Source organism: Bos mutus, chromosome 20, assembly GCF_027580195.1.
Source record: "Bos mutus isolate GX-2022 chromosome 20, NWIPB_WYAK_1.1, whole genome shotgun sequence".
Taxonomy (NCBI): Eukaryota; Metazoa; Chordata; class Mammalia; order Artiodactyla; family Bovidae; genus Bos; species Bos mutus.
Genome location: NC_091636.1, coordinates 62815515 through 62837582, shown reverse-complemented (window position 1 = coordinate 62837582; position 22068 = coordinate 62815515). Strand labels below are relative to the sequence as shown.

Sequence of the window (22068 nt, the reverse complement as noted above, 5' to 3'; positions counted from 1 at the left end):
GGTTCAGGGACAACCAGATGACGGATATGGAGATGAAGATCCTGCAGTCCCTTCAAATCCCCTGGCAGGTGGGCAAATCGAGCTCAATAAAAGATTTCAGAACGTATCTAAGGTTATTCATTGGCTTCACAAATGAAAACACACTTGGGTCACAAACACACACCAAAAAAATCCATACATCAACACAAAAGCCATAGGTATATACATGTGTCCCCTCCCTCCTGAACCCCCCTTCCACCTCCCTCCCCACAACATCCCTCCAAGTTGTCACAGAGCACCAGCTCTGGGGTCCGAGTCAGGAAGTAATGTATCCTCTAATTAAAATAAATTAAAAAAATGTTTTAACTCCATGAATGTGGTTTGTATAACTGGGGACAGATCATGACTAAGGAGCAAAACTAAAAAGTCCACATGAGTGAGAGTGTCGTGTGTTCAGCTAATTTGAAGATAAGGAAGGAGCCTGTTTTCTGCGCTGATCTGGCCATGCCTGGGGCCACGTCTGGGTCCAGCAGCCACGCTTAAGAAAGATCACACCAAATCTAGCTTCTGCAGAGGGCGGTAACCAGCCCAGGTTAATTTTTATCAAAAACAATGAGAATAGACGATAACCAGGACGGGAGACAATCCTTCAAGTCTTTGAAGCTCCAGCTCATGGACGAAGTCCTAGACGTGTTCAGGGTGGTTCCCAGGGTGTAAAATTAGACCAGTGTGTGGGACATGCCAGGGAACCAGGTTTCAGCCAGGTTTAAGAAAGGCATTTCTAACAGGGGTGTCCACGGTAAACGGGGCTTCCTGAAGGGCTGGGAGCCAACCTCCAGCCCCGGGGATCATCCCCTCGGGGCTCCCTAGACACAGAGGAAAGGCTTCAGACAGGAGTTATGGTTACTTAGAATCAATAACCTAAACGTTCCATTCAGCACTGTTCGTGTGGGATACTTGCTAATCTACCCAGGATGTCCTTTTTCAGACGGTACAAAAGAGAAAGCGACCAGGCCAGCTGGGCATGACCTGTTCTAGAAGTTAGCGGCCATCTCCCAGAGGTGGCAGGAAAGGACAGCGAGAATGGAGGGGAGAGGAGGGGCTGGACGTGACCTACAGTGACCAGGAGGGGGCGGGGAGGAAGGGGAGGGCTGGTACAGCAAAGGGAGGCTCTGTCCAGGCTGCCCGCTCTCCTCCTGGCCCACCAAGTCCACCGCCTCGCCCACCCGCCTCCTTTCTCCATCTCTAATTTTGGGGACCACTGGCCTAAAATCTCACAAATCGTATGTTTCTCACTTTCATTTTATGGTAAAGACATATAACAGGGGGGAAAGAAGGAAAAAACCTGAAGATGAAAAAAAAAAAAATCACAAACAGTATGTAACCAACACAAACCACTGAAACTGAGTTCTCCATCTTCACAAAAGCTTGACTCTGACAGCCAGTAGATTTGCCCTGGAAGGTCCAGTTCTCCGATTTTCTGCTCTTATTTACCAGCGTGGCTTCCCAGCTGGCTCAGTGGTAAAGAATACGCCTGCCAATGCAGGAGATGAAGGAGACCACAGGTTTGATCCCTGGGTTGGGAAGATCCCCTCTAGCAGCAAATGGCAACCCACTCCAGTATTCTTGCCTGGAGAAAGGAGTCTTGCCACAGCCTGGCCCACTTCGGTCCCACACTGCTGAGCCGTTCTCTCTCCAGTGTGCTCTAAAAAGTGGTGTCTGGTATGTGAATCAGAGCTAATCCATTTGCGTGAACTTGTAAAAAATAACTCTTCATTAAAAAGTTATGTATGGTAAAAATGCAAAAATGTATATATATTTTAAAATATGTAATGAAAGATGTCTTCCTTGTACATCAAGTTCCAAACGCCACCCACCCTCCTGAGACGCAAAAGCTAGTACCAGTTTCTCATATATTCATAGATTACTTCAGGTAGGGTACGCATGTGTGTCTGTGTGTGTGTTGGAGCGAGAAGGCACGTGTGAGCGTGTGAATGCCCCATGATGACATAAATAGAAGCAAACCATGCTGTTGCGCCTCCTGTTCATTACTCCTGACAACAGCCTGCACTGCAGCAATACCTGTTGCTCTAACACCAGTCAGCTGGCAGACCACTGGTGCAGAGAGGAGAGGATCACCTGGAAGTCATGCTGGTTCATATCGGATTTTCCTGCAAGGAGAGCGTAGCTTTGAATGATGAGAGTAGAACTGGAACTTCGGCTGGAAGGGACGTGGCTCTCAACGTGAAGCCCTTTCTGTTGTATTTCAAGAAACTGTAACAGCAGCGTCTGCAATGACCCGGGGCTTGTGCTGTCCCAGGCTGGTAGCAAGTGGAAGCCCTTTGGGGCTCATCGTGGCTCTACGCTTCCCCCAGAGCAGCGTTCCCATGCTGTTTGTATAAATTACTCTCCTCTGGGCAGTCTCCAGCGCCACAGAGCTGCCTGTCTGGACGGCCCAGGGATCTCCCCAGGTACCAGTGATTCTTTCTATGGATGCTCTGGTTTCCAAGTTGCACCAACTGAGTAGTTTAGGTAAGACTGGGGTAAGGGCAGAGAGAAGCAAGGAATCTGACACGTCTCCATTACAAATTCATCTCTTTCAGCCTTACTAAAATTCAAATTTATATTAACATTCTCCTTAACAAAATATAAGTATCTTGTTTGTATATATACAAGCAAATATAATGCTTAAAAGCAGAGGTGCAAAAAAAAGGGTGGTTAAGTGATGAGGGGTACGGATAAGTTAGGAGTTTGGGATTAACAGATACACAGTATTGTATATAAAATAAATAAACAACAAGAACCTACTGTGTTGCACAGGGAATTATACTCAATATTTTGCAATCACCTATAAATAGAGGAAAAGAATCTGAAAATATATATATGTACAACTGAATCAGTTTGCTGTACACTTGAAACTAAAACACTATAAACCAACTATACTTCAATTATTTTTTTTAAAAAAAGAAATTTTAAGTGTGAAAAAATGTGCAAAAAAAGGGGTGGGGGTAGAGATTTGCCTGGAGGTTCGGGGGTTAAGACTTTGCCTTCCAATGCAGGGAGTGCAGATTTGATCCCTGGTCGTCGAGCCAAGATCCCACATACCTCATAGCCAAAAAACCAAAATGTAAAAAAAGAAGCAATATTGTACCAAATTAAATAAAGACTTTAAAGTTGGTCCACTTGAAAATAAATAAAAATTTTAAATATATTATTTTCTTTTAAAAGGTAAAGGATTAGAGCCTGGGACAAGGTCGGCGCAGGGGGAGGTAAAGGGAAGACAGGGAACCATCAGCCTCACTCGCCTCACGATTTTGCTGATTGCCAGCTACTCGGTATCGGCATTTCGCCTAATGTCCCGTGACTCACAGAGAAGGCAATGGCACCCCACTCTGGTACTCTTGCCTGGAGAGTCCCAGGGATAGGGGAGCCTGGTGGGCTGCCGTCTATGGGGTCGCACAGAGTCGGACACGACTGAAGCGACTTAGCAGCAGCAGCAGACTGTGACTCACTGTCCCTTCTTCAGCTGTCACGCTCTGCATGGACAACACGACAAAGCTGTATTTATAGCAAACCCTACAAGATTTTATCACGCAAATGCATCCACCAAGTTTGGGATACAGATGGAGTTTCTGGGAAAATCATTTGACATTTGCATTCATTCGTAGGAAAAATAATTTGGCTGCCCAATTGCTCATCCTACAATATTACAGAGAAGAAAAATCACTTGATTCCTCCCTCGCATCCTTGAATTGAAGCCAGTGATTGACGAGCTACTGTTTTATCCATCCTTCTCGGATAACGTTCACACTATAATATTAAGTTAGAAAAAGACATCTAATCTCCCTCACCTAGAAGAGCCAATGTATTTTTTGTCATTGTTCACGTTCAATTTGCATCAGTCCACAGGGTCACAAGTGGGACGATTCCAACACAATCGTAACTTGGTGTTTTTACAGGAACACTCCCCTCTAAAGGGAGACGGAGTCCTGCTCAAGGGGATCCTGGACCACTCAAGTTTTCTACCTGAACTATATTGTGTTACCTAGATGGAAATTTTCTTACATTTATACAAATATCCACTTCTTCCATCCAAGTATATAGTTTGTGGGATTCCCTGGTGGCTCAGCGGTAGAAAACTCTCCTGCCAAAGCAGAACACGTTGGTTCAATCCCTGGGTCAGGAAGATCCCCTGGAGAAGGAAATGGCAACCCACTCCAGTATTCTTGCCTGGCAAATCCCATGGACAGAGGAGCCTAGGGGGCTACAGTCCACGGGGTAGCAAAAGAATCGGACATGATGTATCAACTAAATGACAACAATAACACAACTTGCAACATATTGGGGGAAAATTATTTCCTTGTGTTTAATACCCACTATGACAAGTGGTACTGTCAACCATCACAAAATAACCCTGTTCCTAAACGGAGTTCTTCAAGGAACCGACACTCAGTTGAATCCAATGAAGAGGGAGCTGGGACATCCCAGGGACAGTGACAGCTCCTCCAGCCAACCAGAGGTCGGTGGTTGAGGGCAGGCATCTGGTAGGAACTCCCACCCCCTAGGACCATGGCCAGCCCCCTGCACTGAGCCCTTGACCAGAAAGAAACCTGTCTCTTGTCTCTCACACCTCTCCAAGGTCCTCTGGCCTCAACCTCTTGACCTGAGCTCCCACTTGGCGGTCCCCAATCCTCCTGTTCCTCAATTAAAATTTTCAACACAAAACTCTACAGCTCAGCTCCTATCTACCAGCCAGCTGTTCCAGATGCCAAACCTGGTCAGACAAGCTGGGGAAGGGTCGGGGGGTGGTTCCTGGTCTTCAGAAGGCTGCTCCTGGGACAAGGTCCCAAGGTCAGGCGATGTCAGAAGGGAGTGAGGTGTCATTAGTGTCCTGTTTCCACCAGAGGCTTCAGAAACAGTCCCCCGGGTTAATCAGTGCCCAGTGAACCTGACCACATTCTCTCCAGCTGAGCCCTTGATGGGTTGTAGATTCCAACCTCCTTCTCTGCTCCTGCACGTCTCCCAGCTGGAGGCCCTGGTACGTTTCTCTTTACTCGCCTGCACCCCAACACTTCAACTACCTTGTCAGCACATCCCAAGGTGGTTGTGTTTGGGATGCTGAGTTCTGTGGAGTTGTGCGACTCGCCTTCACAGCTGAAGCCTGACGCCTCCTAGACCCCCAGAGATTGGCAGACAGGACGCAGGCGGCCCTGCCAGGACTGGGGAACTCGTCATCAGCGCAAGTCATCTCAGCACTCAGTCTGCTGGAGGACGGATCTCTTCTGCAACATCTCCACCCAGTGGCCAGCCTGCCTCAGCTCCAGCGTCTCCAGTGACCAGCGACTCACCAGGTCCTGAAAGGACTTCATCCTGAGCGTGAACTTCACATCTGTCCGGCTCCCACCCGATGACCCCAGTTCACACCTTGGAGCCACAGAACAGGTCGAACTGCAGAGAACCAGCCAACTGTAGTAAGACCCTGAGCTCCCGAGGCGGGCTGTAACTGAGCAAGTTAATGATCTCTCACACACACTCTCACACACACACACACACACACACACACACACACACTGGGGGGGGTGTAACTGAGCAACTTAATGATCACACACATATACATATACACACACCAGAGCAGTTTGTAACTGAGCAAGTTAATGATCTCACACACACACGCACGCACACACACACTGAAGTGGGTTGTAACAACAAGTTAATGAAAACTCACACACACATACACACACACACACACATACACACACACACACACGCACACATACATACACACACACCAGAGCAGTTTGTAACTGAGCAAGTTAATGATCTCACACACACACATACCCACATAAACATACATACAACCGGAGCAGTTTGTAACTGAGCAAGTTAATGAACACACACACACACACATACACACACACCCACACACACACACACCCACCCACCCTTGGCTAAAAAGGAAAAATAAGTACAATGCCGCCTCCCTGAAGACGAGACCAGGGCTCTCCCAGTGCATGGAAACCGCACGACCGTGTTGTCACTTTGCTTTCTGCTGCTGCTTGGCAACCCTGCAAACTTTGAAGGATCTTTCCTCTGAACCATCTCTCACCCAAGGTAAATACCACAGCCTCATATTTTTTAATATAAATCTACTTATTTTTTGGCTGCACTGGGTCTTCGTTGCTGTGTGTGGGCTTTCTCTAAGCTATGGCCAGCAGGGGTTACTCCCTTGTTGCTGTGTGCAGCTTTCTCATAGAGGTAGTTTCTCCTGTGGCTCACAGGCCCCAGGCACGCAGGCTCATAGTCTTGGCACGTGGACTCCAGAGCTGTGACATACAGACTCAGCTGCCCCTTAGCATGTGGGATCTTCCCAGACCACGGGTCGAACGCGTGTCTCCTGCATTGGCAGGCGGATTCTTTATCACTGAGCCACCGGGGAAGCCCGCATCCCCACCTCTATGACTGTGCCTCTTTGGGTGTGTTCTCAAGACCCTTTACCACCCAGAATTCACTCTGCTTCTCAGAGCAGTTTCTTCTGTTCCTATTTCCAGTTCTATCACCCACATTAGTCGAGGGACAAACTGTGTTCAAAGCTTCCCCGCCGTGAGTGTCAGGAGGGGAGATCCAGAGAGAAGACCCCTCCCAGGGAGGCCGCCTTCACTAAGAGCGTCCACCCACAGCATCCAACCGACCGGGAGCTTACTCGGCCCCACTCATCAGGGCAGTGGGCTGGTTTCTCGCCCTTCCCGCGGGTTCCCAGGAGAGTCCTCTTGAAGCCAGGCTCCCTCCCACTTCCCTTCCTCGCTGGGGCTAAGAAAATGTTGGCTGGAGCCCAGACAGGTCTGGGAAGGGCTGGTGTGGCTCTTCTCAGCGCTGGCTGGTCTCAATCAGATCGGGCCGCTCTGACGGATACCACAGAAAGGGGCTGAAACACCAAGCGCCTACTTCTCACTGTCCCAGAGGCTGGGGAGTCCAGGATCAAGGTGCTGGCTGATGTGGGGTCTGGTGGCGGCCCTCTTCCCACTGTGACCTTCTGGGGTGGACCGGGCGAGAGAGCACTCTGGGGTCTCTTTCATCAGGGCACAAATCCACCCTCATAACCTAAAGCCAAGGTCCCTCTTCCTGATGCCAACACACTTGGGGAGGTTAGGATTTCAACACAGGAAACAAACATGCAGCCCATAATAGCTCCTCTACGTGCTAAGAAGGGCAGTCCAAGGTGAGTTCTTCCCTTCCTTTCCCCAAGTCCTTTCCAAGCCTGAGAAATCATCTCTCCTCCAACAGAACTCCCCAGGGGCAAGGATACAGAGGAGATTCTGCTTCCCATGTCCCCAAGAACAAGATGCTCTCATGGGATGTCAGCTGTGAAGGCCGGGCCCAAGGTCATAGACCCCGTGACTTGGTACCATTCCTAAACGCCACTCTAGGAGTGGGTGGGAGTTCCTGGGGGCTCGCCATCCCTCTAGGACACTCCAGACACACCTTCCAACCTCGTCAGCAGGCTTCCCCCCTCACCCCTCCTGTCTCCATCAGACTGCTGAGGTTGCAAATATCACAGCACCCACGTGAAAGCAGCTTAAGAACAACATGGGTTTATCACTTAACAAGGTAGCCTGAGGGCTTCCCTGGTGGCTCAGTGGTGAAGAATCTGTCTGCCAATTCAGGAGACACGGTTTGATCCCTGGGTCAGGAAGATCCCCTGGAGGGGGAAATGGCAATCCACTCCAGTATTCCTGCCTGGGAAATCCCAAGGACAGAGGAGCCTGGAGGGCTACAGTTCATAGGATCACAAGAGTCAGACAGGACTCAGCAACTCAACAACAACACGCTACAGCCCCAGTGGGGGACAAGACACACTACACAACCAAGGGATGTGCTTCTGGTCTGTCCGCTCTTCTGTCGAGACTTAAGGAGACTCCTGCCGTACGTTCTGCATACTCTGCCATACGCTCTGACGAATGTCCACAATATCCCACCCTCTCACCCCAGACACACTCGCTTCTTGTTACACCATCACACCGCTTACGTCTTCCAGAAAATTCATACATGGTAACATTCACTCACCTGTTTGTCTCTCTTCTAGAACATAAACCCCGTAAGATCTGGGGATTTGCATGTCACTCACCATTGAATCAGAGAAGTTTATTACACAGTAGACAGTCAATAAGCATTTGTTGAATGAATGATTCCCCACTTGCTGCTCATGAAAGTGAAGATTATCAAACTGATCATATTTTTATCAGTTTAGTTAAAAATGCTAACCATCTCATTTGATCAAACCTCTCTTAACATGGTTTGGTGTTCGGGTTTCAGGTGTAATATTACTGGGAGTTTAACTCCTTTCTGTGATACACGGGGATTGTGCGAGCCAACAGTCAATATTCATTTTTCAGATATGTGAGGTTTATCTACTAATATTCAAAGGTTTTCCTTGACGTGTCTTTAATCTAAATCAGTTAAATCTCTTCTCACAAATGAGAAATATTAAATAAATGGCTGCTTTCATAAAATAAAGAGGTGACCAGCAGAAATAATCTGCAGCTTCTGTGAACAAGCTTTTCTTTAGTGTCTGAAATAATAAACACCACTTACAGGCCTCAGACTCCGTGCTGAGAGTTCTACAGATCGGTCTCCAGCCCCCTGTTCAGCATACCACTATCCAAATGACAGTGATGCTCAGGAAACCAAGGCCCAGCCACTTGGACAAGGCCCTGCTGCTGCTGAATTGGGGCTCTGAAGCCAGGTCTGCCTTCGCAAAGTTCAGGATGGTTTATTTCACTACCAAATCATACCAACTATTCCACCACAGCATGTATCTTCTCTGAATACCATAGTTCATCAAATCTGAGACTCTGCCAACAGTGGCTGACATACAACTGTGCCATGAAGCGCCACACTGCCAATTAGGTTACAAAACACCATCAATTGGAAGGTATGTCACAATTCAAAAATGTTAAAATGTGTATGTATGTACACAGATTTACACACACATATATATCTTAGATTGCCAAAATACAGTAACCCAACAGCCTTGGAAGAAGTTATTCCAAAAAAAGTGTTATAAAATATAACACTTCTCTAAACCTTTAGAAAACTAATCTTGTCCTCAAGCACAGAAAGAAAGGAAAAAAAAGATAAATCTAAAGTATGAATAAAGTTATAGGAAACAGCAAGTTGCATTTACAACACATTCCCTCTTTAAAAATTACTTCTTGTCATCTGTGGCGTCAAATCACATCCTTGACAATGTGCAGAGCTGCTAGTGTCTTTCCCAGCCATCAACGTGAGCAGAGCCTACTCGAATCTTCTCACATCCAAGTAGCACAGTTGTTAGCATACACCGTGAAAGGGGGCTTTTCATCTACCTGCTGGCCTCAACTTCTGCTTATTTTCTCCAAAAGTCAGGGAAAGTAATTGTCATTTCTCATTCCACAGCGGTGAGAAATGTAATCTCTGCTGAAGACACAGCCTTAAAGTCTCTAGAAGATCAAAGACTCCAACACCTCAGAAAACTCTGGGTAGAGCCTGTACGGGAACAACCGACAAGAAGTGCACAGATCTTCAGGGCCTCCCATCTCCTCCCCTGAAAGAGCGCGCGTCGTAGGCCCACACGGTGTCTATCCCCTCCCCCGTGACCTGTGCCGGGGTCCAGTGCGGGAAGGGGAACCGGCAAGCAATGACCCGAGCGTCGTCCTGAAGCTCAAGCTCGAGCTTCTTCTCCAACTGCGCCATCTGTGGAGAATGACAGCCATCATTTCAGGGAGTGGGGATCACAGGAAGGGGGGGTCACAGAAGGGGGGGTCACAGGAAGGGGGGACACAGGAAGGGGGGTCACAGGAAGGGCCCTTCAGTGTCCTTCTGTACTGTCTCCCTGAAAATATCTGCGCCAGATTATTGACTGTAAAACAGAGCACTCCTGGGCGACAAGCCACCAAAATACAGAAGTCACGTGAACCACCATTTTAAAACTATTTTCTATCATCAAATATAAAATCTGTCATTTTTAGCAAATGTGTATCACAGATTTCCACTTTCCTAACTAAAGAAACATGGAATTAGACCATGAAAAAAAATACACATTCTACCAAATTGAAATATGATCAAACATTCCACAATTCTTTTAAAAAGATATCCATAATATCCCAATAATTAATTTCTTTATAGTCAACATAACTTACGAAAAGTAAAATTCTGTTACGTATCACTTACACATAACTTTATAAGTAATCTATTTGTGAGGAAAGAGTTTTATTGTTTACTAAAAGTACTGACACTGTGATTATATTAGCAAATTAACAGCTGCTTAAAATTTTATCTTCAGGTCCTAAAAATATATTACCAGCTTCACCTCTTAAATATATTTTTCTCTATTTTTTAATTATTTTCAAATAATTTCACCTCTACAGAAAGGGTACAAGAATAGAGCAAGAACACTGCTGTACTCCTGCACCCGGGCTCACCAGTTTCCAGTTTGTCACAGCTGCTTTATCTGACTTGCTCTTCGCCCCCCTCTCTCAGAACACTTTTTCTAAACCATCTGAGAACACGCTGCCCACAACATGCCCCTTTACTCCCTGGTACTTCAGTGTTTTCTGAGAAAGAGCCTCAGCACAGTTATCAAATTCAGGAAACTTAACACTGTATCCCAACAACAATCATCCCAACAGCACCCGATCAAATGCCCTAGGAATGTCCTCCACACACTCCCCTAGTCCAGGGTCGCGCAGTGCACAGAGTTGTAATGGTTCCTTGGTTTCCTTGAATCTGGAACAATCTCTCGCCTTTCTTTGTCTGTCATGACAATAACCTCCTTTAAGAACACAGGCCAGTCGACTTGAAGCAGTTGATCAAATATATACTCCTGTATATGGTCAATGATTGTAATGGTGTAACTCTAAATACGGGAAGATACAAGAGGGAGTTTTGCCCGGACCATGAAAGATTGAGTAAGACAGCTGGTCCAGAGCCCTCTGGTTACTGCTGATAGACCTAGTCCAGTAAGAGCACACTGAGTGATCTGTCTGCAAAATCTTCGCTGGCCCTTGGAACGAGCCTTCCTAGCATCGTCAGATGAAATGGTCACGAAATGCTGCCCAAAGGACAGTCGAATTTATGACCATGAGTAGGCCCTGTTGACTGCAAACTGGCATTTGCCATCTACCTCTACAAGGGTTAAATCACATGCTGCTGCAGCTGCTGACCGCCAACATCCCCTGAAAGGAGTTCAGGGTGGACAGCAGAAAGGCATTCTGTGCTTGGGAAAAACTGACAGGAAATGCCTTCAGAGACAGGTGTCTTCAGGAGCTGATTTCATGAGCCCAATTCTTGCACCTCCTCATATCTAAAAAAGCACAAAAATCCTTCGTGGTGATGACTGTCTCTTGTGACCAGCAGAAACCTTCTGCAAAAAAGCCTATGTGCTTGACTGTAAGTATTCCTCCTTCACCAAAATCACATAAATACTACCCTATCCCTCTGCCTCTTTGGAGCAGTTTCTCAGAGCTATCTGAGGGGCTGTCTCCCAGGCTACAGTCCTCATTTTGCCCCCAAATAAAATTTTAACTCAAAAAAGAAGCACACGGGCGAGTCCCCCTGGTGCCTGCTTGTGATGAGCGGCATGTGCGTCCGTGGCAACGACCCAGCACAGGGGTTGTGAACTTCACACACTCGACAGTCCTGACCCCGTGGGGTCCTTCTGCTTTGAGGGTAACACACCACTCGGCTAAGGAGGCATCTCAGCGTCTCCACACTGTGGTTACTATTCCTCCTTCAAAATGAACAAGATACTGTGGGCAGACACCCTGAAAAGATGTAAATGTCGTTACTCGTCTAACTGGCCCCCACTGAGTGCTCCATCTTGATGACTGCCTGAGTCAATTTCACTACCCAGGTTGAAAGCAGCAACTTGCCAGACCCATCCTTTCTTTCAGATCAATAGTCAGAATCTCAAGGAAGAGCGTTCCCCTCACTGTCTCCATCACTGCAAGCATGAACTCCTGGATTCATCAACGGGTTACGATCCGCTGTCGTCCTCATTTCTTCTAACGCTCAAGTTGTCCGGTTTGTCATCCGGAGCCCCTCAAGCTGGCTTCTCTCCTGTGCATGTGCCCCAACCAAACCTTCTGAGCACTTCCTCACATTCACACTCGACTATATGTTCCAGGCTTTCACATCTTCCCTTCCCAGGCCCGGGATCAGCCACTTCTCAAACGTTCCTGGTTCCTCTGAGAAGCGATGTTTAGAAACCAAGACCTATGCAAAAGCTACTCTCTTTAAAAGTAATCAAGCAGGACTTCCGTGGTGGCTCAGGTCCAGCAAGGCTTTGGCCCCTTCCCGGATGATCTCAGTCCCCCCTTGGCTTCAGCTCCTGGGCACGGATGCCTCAACAAGCCCCCTACCTTGAGCCCACACCTCCGGGCATCAGCCATTGCCCACTTGACATGCCTACATGTGTCAACCCACATGTGTCCCAGACTGAACGTGCCAGATAGGACTCTGCCTGCCCATCCAGGGGACACGGGTTTTGATCCCTGGTCCAGGAAGATTCCACAGGCCACAGAGCAACTACGCCCACGCACCACAACTACCGCGCCTGTGAGCTGTAACAGCTGGAGCTTGCGCACCTGGAGCCTGTGCTCACAACAGGGGAAGGCAGTGCAAGGAGAAGCCTGTGCGCGCCAACTAGGGAGCAGCCCGCTCGCCGCAACTAGAGAAGCCCAAGCACAGCAGTGGGGGCCCGGCACAGACAGACATTAATTAAAGTGATCTGTTAAAGTAAGATGAGCAAATTTTCTATGACAGTTTGATTCCTCACCTGTGTCTTTAAAAAGCAGTTTGGGAAAAAACTCCTCTACATGACCTGTGGCTGGAGTGAGCCAAACTTCTGATTCTTTATTAGAATCAATACTGAGGTAACAATGAATAAATTCCACTAAGGATGGAATATTTTTATTCTTATAACAGCTAGTAAAAGATTACTCTTTATTTTGTGTGTGTGTGTATAATAAAGTTTTATTGAAGTATAAAGGAGATAGAGAAAGCTTTTGACATAGGCATCAGAAGGGGACAGAAAGAGTACCCCTCTGCTAGTCTTCAGCTGGATGTTATATAGTCAGTAGACAAGTGAAGTCGCTCAGTCGTGTCTGACTCTTTACGACCCGCGGACTGTAGCCCACCAGGCTCCTCCGTCCATGGGATTCTCCAGGCAAGAATACTGGAGTGGGTTGCCATTTCCTTCTCCAAAAAGATAACTCTTTTACAAAAAAAAAAAAAAAAAAAATTTTGTTCCTTGAGGGAAAAATTAAAGAAGCAAAGAATAAGACAATATGTGTTTTTCCAAAATGTCAGGGGTTTCTTATGCTAATTTTGTTCATAAAAAGGACAACTGTAAATTTATTCAGATTACTATTCTTTTCTCTTTTACAGACCTTTTATTTCCAAATGACTGTCATATGCTAAGTCAAGATAAACCTATGAATGAAAGGCTCTATTTCAATCATAAGAAATTAACGGACTAAATTACACATAAATATGCAACAACCTGGGTCTTGATATCTTACACAAAGAGAAGCCGTGATGTGTCATCTCTGCCTAATCAAACTCAAAGTAATTCATACAATTATGCGTTTCAAAGTGACATGAACTCATCCTATTTTAATTACCTCTTCAAAACTTGAAACATAAGCTGAAACCAGCTAAAGGCACAAGACAACAGCCAGGTCCGTCCGTAGCTCTGAGCCACTGGGTCACTCCACCTCCCTTTTCTCCGCCCCAACTCCTCTGTGTCCTTTGCTGGGGGCCGCGCATGTGTTTGAGGCCAGGGCTCAGGTCCAGCAAGGCTTTGGCCCCTCCCTGGGTGATCTCAGCCCCCTACGGCTTCAGCTCCTGGGCGCTGATGCCCCACAAGCCCCCTACCTTGAGCCCAGACCTCCGGGCACGGCCCGCCTGACATGCCTACACGTGTCACCCCACACGTGTCCCAGACTGTGTGTGTCATGAGGAATTCCTGATCCCCCCACCCTACCCCTACCCAGTCTGCCTACAGCTTCCCAGCTCAGCAGACTCCAGCAGCTCAGGTCAGGCACTTGGGGGGGGCCCCCCACTGGATCTGCCAGCTCACCCTGTTGTTCCTGTACTCATCGAGCATCCAGAGTCTCACCACCTGTCACCAGCTTCTCCACCCTGGCACTGGCTTCCCCCACTGATGGCCTGGATGCCCGCAAGAGCTCAGACCCGTCTCCCAGCATCTCCCCCACCCTCTGCTCCCCACGGCAGGCCCTGTCTTTCCCACCTGGACCCCATAACTCTCCCCCGCCACCCCTGCTCACCCCCTCCCACCACGACCACCCCCTCGCTGCTTCTGGACCCACAGGCACACACCCCTCAGCACCTTTCCTTTCGCGGTGGCTGTTCCTCGACCTGGAGCGCTCTTCCAGATATGGCCGCACGGCTGCCCCTCACTTCCAATGTCCCATCTTCGAAGACAGTCTCCCTCTCCCGCTTTGGTGAGCCCACAGCACTGACCCCCTTACTGTACCACACAGTCCTCGCTGCCGTCTCACTGAATACCTGCTCTCCCAACTAGCACGCAAATACCTTGGGGCAGGGATGTTTCCTTTTTTCTCTTTATTCACTGAAGTACTTGAACAGGGTCTGATGCTTAGTGGACCCTGAGTAAACACTTGTTTAATGAATGACTGAATGCAGGATTCATGGTCATGAATCCTGTTTCTTTATCAGAACACTATGACACTATTTTCACTCATGGATTCATAACAGAATTCGTAACTAAAATTAAATGAGTCATCCTTTGAAGTTATGAAACTTAATAGCCCACGGGCAGAGTGTACTTAACGCGCATGTTTACACCATATTCATCCATTCGTTTAACAAACGTTTCCTAGGTGATCACTCTGAGCCAGGAGCTGGGAGTCTGGCAGAGCTCAACAGGTCTGCCCTGTTCCTGAGCTCACAGTGCAGTGCACACAGCCAATGCCACCAAAGCCATCACATGAGCAGAAGTGCAGTCACATGTCCACAGGGAAGGGAACAAGCTTTAGAAATCGTGGTGTCGGGGCTCATCACACAGGGCAACCAAGGATGGCTTCTTGGAGGAAGAGACATCTGACCTGAGTGGTCAGCAAACGTTTGCTAACCAGGCCCAGAGTTGGGGGCACTGGAGTCTTGGGGAGGATACAGCCCCACACAGTGTGGTCCAGGAGCCAAGAGGAGGGCAGGGCCAGTGCGCAGAGAGCTGGGGGCAGCCAGGTACCAAGGCCAGATGGAAGGCTGGGCCTTATCATCACTGGTTTAAAGCACAATGAAGTCACCGGAGGGTTTGCAACAAGGACGCGACCAATCTGTCCCACCCTCCTGGCAGCTAAGTTCACGGTGAACGTGAAAGTCTTTCGGTCCTGTCCGACTCTTCGTGACCCCATGGACTGCACAGTCCATTGAATTCTCCAGGCCAGAATACTGCAATGGGTAGCTGTTTCCTTCTCCAGGGGATCTTCCCAATCCCGGGATCGAACCCAGGTCTCCCACATTGCAGGCAGTTTTTACCAACTAAGCCACAAGGGAAGCCCAAGAATACTGGAGCGGATAGCCTATCCCTTCTCCAGCACATCTTCCTGAGCCAGGAATTGAACCGGGGTCTCCTGCATTGCAGGCGGATTCTTTACCGATTGAGCTATGAGGGAAGCCCCAGATATTAAACTGCTAAGGACAGATACTACACTCGATCTTAGCCAAAAGGCCGAGAAGCGATCTCCCATCCAGGCACTGGTCTACCAGGTCCACTGGCACTCTCACTCCTGCTACCCTGGACACACACACATGACACAGGCTCAGGCCACTGTAAGCCAAGCGCTGCTGCGCTAAACTGTGAAGAACCACCAGTCTGGCACCGGAAATGCAAGGCTGTAAGGGACCGCCAGTCCGGCACCGGAAACGCAGAGCTGTGAGGGATGACCAGTCCAGCAGCAGCAGGAGAGGGAGGCCACGTAACACCAGGGTCTCGCCCTCTGACACTCCCAATGCCGCCTCCGGCTTCTCACGGCCCACGTGCGCCCCAGTGGCCACAGGAAACCCTGCCATGCTGGCTCTGTCCAGCCACCAAGCCCCTACTGGGACACCGGCTAGTGAGTGGAGAAGTAAAATATGTTCTAACAGGAGACGGCATAATGAGCCCAGACAGCCTAAAAGAATTTCCCAGGACCCTAAGGACCCCAAGGGCTGACCTGGCAGCCCCTGGCAGCCCCCTCCCTCCTCTCACTGTTTCCATGCAGGCAAGGCCTGGGAGGGCGGAAAACAGGGACCTCCACCAGGGAAACCGAGCCTCTCAGACCCACCGAGGCCATCTGAGCCTCAGCACCCTGCTCCGTCCCCCCGCGTGGAGGACTCCAAGTTGGCTGAATCCCTCTCGTGCCAGGAGACGTGGGCACTTTGTGCATTTCAGCTGCTTCCTTCTTCCTGAGAATGGTGAAATGCTGCAAGTGCCTTATTTAAGGTTTCTCTGTGTACAGAAGAATGGCTCATAATCACAAAAGTATTTATCAAAATAACACTCTTCCCTTGGGTGAACAGTTCCCAAAACTGACTACACTTCAAATGTGGTGAGAAGCCCAAGGAGCTGGAGCCAGGAGAAGGCCAGTGCTGCCCCCTACTGGGACAGCACCTCAGGGCCTCTCAAGACAGCGCAAAACATGTCAGCTTTCTATTTGTATAAAGCATGGATTTTAAATTAAGGTTCTTTGCCTCAAAATGCCAATTATCCCAAAAGAATGCTCAAACTTCACAATAAGTAGGGAAAAAAACCATCAGATTCCATAGCAATTCTGATACCAAATACGTTTTTAGGTGTTTTTTTTAATGATCAGAGATCATGCCTTTCTACTTCTTTTCATTTTTATAACAAAAGTATAGACAACCAGGTTTCATCTTCATGTTAGGCTTGCTGAGAATTATGAACATACAGAATCCTATCACTTTCAAGAGTATTTAACAAAAGCACTTCTAAATACTTTTTTTAAAAAATAGAGAAAAATGCATTTTATGGAAAACTCTAATAGAAAAAAATTTCTCCAGCATGAGATATCTTAAGGAAAAATTAAGATATGAATAAGAAAGCATAACAACAAAAAAAGTCCATTTTTAAAAAAATAAAAACCGTATCACTTACTTAGTGGCATTTTGGCAAACAACCGAAATCTGCCAGGATTACTATGCCTACAATTATAGAGCTTGAAAAGTGGAGGAGGATTTCTTTCTACAGTCAGTAAACCAACAATTACAACGAAAGCCTCGCATTCTGGTCATCTTTCCAAAGGCTAAATTTTGGACCATTTGCAGTCCAATGCTGCAGCATTTTTACTTTCCAAAGTACAGAGTCAGAATTCAATACAAATCAGCCAACTGAGGTCAACAGAAACTACTCAAGGCTTGTGTGTGCATGCTAAGTCGCTTCAGTTGTGTCCAACTCTTTGTGACTCCATGGACAATAAATTGCCACACTCCTCTGTCCACAGAATTCCCCGAACAAAAATAATGGAGCGGGTAGTCGTTCTCTTCTCTAGGGGATCTTCCCGACCCAGGGATTGAACCCATGTCTCCCGCATTGCACACACATTCTTTACCACTGAGCCATCAGGGAAGTCCCCTCCCGTTAACTTTCCCAAGTGATTTCAGCTGGATATAATAAGTGAGCAACTGTGAAAACCCACATTAGACACCAGGAGCTCATAAAGCAGTTTTCAGACTCAAATTGTTAGGGCTTAGGTAGATCACTGAGACCTTCATCTAAAGCAGAACTTTTAAACGACAAGACTGAATCTTTTATGATTAAACTATCAAGGCCCTCAAGTACTTTGTTAAACCAATGATCTGTCATTCTGCACACAGGGGAGCAGGCCAGAAGCCCCCTCCTAACCTAGAAAAAGACACTTGGGTGGCAGGAAGGGCATACTCACCATCTGGGGCACACCAAAGATAACAACATTTGAGTACTGCGAAAAAGTGACCTGAAGAGAAGGGAGAAAACAATTCATAGATTAATTCTGGAAAGTCAAACATCAGCTTAAGCTTTATTTCGGAATGAATAGCAATTTCCCATTTCAAAAAATAGTTGGTTTTCCAGAAAGAGACTCACAGACTTAGAAAACGAACTTCTGGTTGCCACCGGGGAGGGACAGTTAGGGAGTTTGGGATGGACGTGTACCTAGTGCTATATTTAAAGTGGATATCCAACAAGGACCTACTGTGTTGCACAAGGACTTCTGCTCAATGTTACGTGGCAGCCTGGATGGGAGGGGAGTCTGGAGGGAAATGGACACATGTCTATGTATGACTGAGTCCCTCTGCTGTCCACCTGAAACTATCACAACATTGTTAATCGGCCATGGTTGTTATTCAGTAGCTAAGCTGTCTGACTCTTTGTGACCCCCTGGACTGCAGCATGCCTGTCCTTCACTACCTCCCAGAGTTTGCTCAAATTCATGTCCATGGGGTTGGTGATGCCAACCAACCATCTCATCCTGTGTTGCCCCCTTGTCTTCTGGCCTTCAGTCTTTTCCAGCATATATACCCCAATACAAAATAGAAAGTTCAGAAAAATAGTGGGTTGTCACAAACAGTGGCCCTTTTTAAGATTTCCCGTATTAATACTTTCACCCGTGTTAGCACATCTGTTAGTTTTCCAGAAGTTTCCACAGAAGCTATCCCAGCTCATCCTCACAGCCACTCCACACAGGGCCACCCAGATTGATGGTCAGAAAAGCAGGGACTCACCAGTGACCACCAGTGGTCACCCTGGTAGACTGGGCCATCTGCACCCCGGCCCACTTTCTACTCTGCTCTACACAAAACAAGCTTAGCAAGAACTCGAGGTTTTTCAGAACCACCTGTTTCTCCTATGGAGTCATCCTTAGAATTCTGGTCCCCCTCCTCTTCTCTAAAACACTTAAGTAAAAATGGCAATAAAATGGTCTTTAGTTGGAAAACTGGGGGGAAAAGTGCTTCGCCAGTCAAAATTCTTATTACCCAATAAAAGTTTTATTTACTCTCTAGAGAGATCATTTACGTATATATGGAATAAAAAACAATGCAAACAAAACTCAAGTGAATTTTTATAAGCTACTGATGACACTATTACAAAGGAAAATTCTTATTTAAGAAAAAGCATTTTATGGAGCATTCCTAAAGCAAAATTACCAGGCACTTTTTAGAAAACAAGTAAACTTGGAAATATCTTATACTTTTTGAAGATGCAAAGGAGCATCACAGCACGGTTGGCGGGTCCTTTCCTTTCTCCTGCACTACTTCTGTCTCTCCCTAGGTATATATACACATACACACATGTACCCACACACACTCACATTAGCGTGCACACACTCACATACACACACACACATAAACACACATACAAACTCAGACGCACAGTCTCAAACACACTCAGACACACATATTCATATGCGCATATAAATACACTCACACACACAAAACTATTTACCAAGAATGACATTAACAAGTTAATGCCTATATGACAATGTACAAGACTTACAAATGAGATAAAAAAATCTTTATCACTGCATAATAAAGAGAAATGAGAACATTTTAAATTGAGTAAATAAAGCCTTAGAAGTCACATGACCTGTAAAGTTATAAACCTTAAGTTTCTACTCTAACGTAGGGCTGATTTGTAAAATCTATCAATTTAAAAGCTGTTCACATTTCATAATGCCGAAATATACACTTCAACTCTCTATTTTAATTCAGTTTTCAGTCATACTAATCAAAAATCATAAAGTTTGGGGGTGGAGTGCTCTAGCATGTCCTCGGCTGTACGTACCTTCCACAAGTCTGAGATGTAAAATCTGGCAGATGCCTGCACCCCTTCCCGCCGAGCGCGGTACCTGGAGTACCAGACGAGCCAGGGGTTCAACTCATAACCCACAGCTGTGAACCCTTCCTTTGCAGCTGCGATCACCTGCGGAGAGGTTGTGCTCAAGATCAGAAAAAGACATGAAAACTCCCTACTTATGTTGTTACTGTTGTTGAGTCCCTACATCATGTCCAACTTTTTGCAAACCCATGGACGCTGGCCTGCCAGGCTCCTCTGTCCCTGGGATTTTCCAGGCAAGAATACTGGAGTGGGTCACCCTTTCCTCCTCCAAGGGATCTTCCCAACCCAGGGACTGAACCCACAAGCAGCAGAATTAATTCAATACGAACTACAGGGTTTTACAGAAAATTATTCAATACTAATGGAAGACTGAAATTTTTTTCCCCAAAATACTGATTTTTTTTTTCTCCCTAGGAGTCACCCTTGGAAAAAAATGTAAAATAGTCAAACTACGTGACTTAACATGTTTCTGTTGGCCTAAGTTTTTTAATGAACAATTTCATAATCATCAGTCAATTGTTGCTTTTTACCAGACATCCAGAGCACTTTCCCCTTTAAGAACAATTAATCTGAGAAAAATAAATTCCAAAGTCCTGCTGAAGGACTCAGTAGTTCAGCCAAGAAAACACAAAATTAAATGAATACTTTATTAGGCTATCAATTTAGCAAGGCTTTGCATAAGCCTCCTAAGAAATGTGAAACAGAAATTTTAAAACATAAAACCCCAAAAAACGTAAACCTTAAAACGTCTTCGAGTAACTCACAATACGTCCGTCACCACTACCGATGTCCACCAGGGGTCCTCTCCTGCATTCCAACATTTTCACAACGTTTTCGATCTGTTTCGTAGTGGCGGGTACAAATGGCAAACAAATTCTTCGGAGGGCTGGTGTTACAAATGGTGTGGCCACAGCATACACAGCCACCAGCGTCCCCCCAACAATGCCAGTAAATAAGACCCCCCAACTGCTTTTCTTCAAACTGTTGGCTTCAAGACTTGCAGGTGGAACACATTCTGATGGCCTTCCTTCTTCAAGTGTTGCTAGGTGTGTCCCTGGGTTGAGAGCAGGAAAAGATTTATGAAACATCAAATCAGAAATCCAACAAATAAACTCGTGCTTTTTAAAGGCTAATTTTGCTCATTACAATTAGAATTACAAATGTAGAATTCCACAATGAGTTCTAGAGCCTATCAACTAGAGTGTTTAACAGAAAATTATTCAATACTAATGGGAGACTGAAATCTTTTCTTTCCAACATACTGATTTTCCCCTAGCAGTCATCCCCAGAAAACAATGTGTTCAAATCTATTTATGAATCAGTATCCAGTATGAATCAGTACCCATGGCATCACCGACTCAATGGACATGAGCTTGAACAAACTCCAGGAGATAATGACGGACAGGGGAGTCCGCTGTTCTGCAGTTCATGGGGTCACAAAGACTCGGACACGACTTAGCAACTAAACAACAATCCATTAATACAAATATTAACCATGTACTCTGTACTTTTGTGGTTCAGAACAAAACTCCATAATAAGCATAAAAATGTCTAATCATTATCCTATTTCAAATAGGAAGAAAGTATTCTACATCAAAATTGGTCAGGCATCAAAAATCCAGTGGTACAAATTCAATTCTGAAGTTAACAGAGGAGACAAAATTTTACTAAAAATCTTAGTCATGGTAATAAGGAGATATTTAAGGCAGATTGTAAAGGACAAAAATATACTCATTTCAGTGCTATCACAGTACAGAACAAAACAAACTCCAATCACTGATTACCGAGGGAATAAATGGTACCTTAAACATCCTCCTGAGTTTTATGCTTCAGAATGGATTCGTAATAGGATCTCACATTTTTTTTTTTTTTTTTTAAATTTGACGCGGGAGGGCGGCCTCCCGGGACCGCGCGGGAGCCCCGACCAGGAGAGCGGTAGGGCGCGCCGGCCCCCGAGCTCGGGGCGAGGCCGCCCGCGCGGCGCAGTGCCCCGCAAAGCCCCGCGTGGACCGCGCGGACGCGCCACAGGCCGAGCCGTTCACCGGATCTCACATTTTTTACGATGAAATTTGAAATTAATTCTGAAATGGATTAATGATGGGCACAGCACAGAGGGTAAGGGCACAGATGCACAGCCTACCGAGGTCGGACCCTGGCTCCACTCCTTACTAACAGCTGTGACCCTTCACCTCTCG

At 46.6% G+C, this 22068-nt stretch overlaps 1 protein-coding gene and 1 pseudogene across 14 annotated transcripts in view; both read right to left on the bottom strand.

Annotated features, from left to right (window-relative positions):
* ATPSCKMT (ATP synthase c subunit lysine N-methyltransferase) overlaps positions 1-22068 on the bottom strand; it is a 118359-nt gene that overhangs the window by 93171 nt on the left and 3120 nt on the right. For 11 of the 14 annotated variants that reach the window (XR_011461473.1, XR_011461474.1, XM_070357719.1 and 8 more), the window contains exons 2-4: positions 20638-20927; positions 19820-19957; positions 17943-17993 (exon numbers count right to left, since the gene is read on the bottom strand). Coding sequence is in view for 12 of the 14 variants with exons in the window: in XM_070357719.1 (XP_070213820.1) it covers positions 17943-17993; positions 19820-19957; positions 20638-20927 (479 nt within the window). In the remaining 2 variants the exon portion in view is untranslated. The other 3 variants (XM_070357726.1, XM_070357727.1, XM_005899604.3) reach the window with 3 other exon arrangements.
* On the bottom strand, positions 15643-15742 carry LOC138984252 (U2 spliceosomal RNA; annotated as a pseudogene).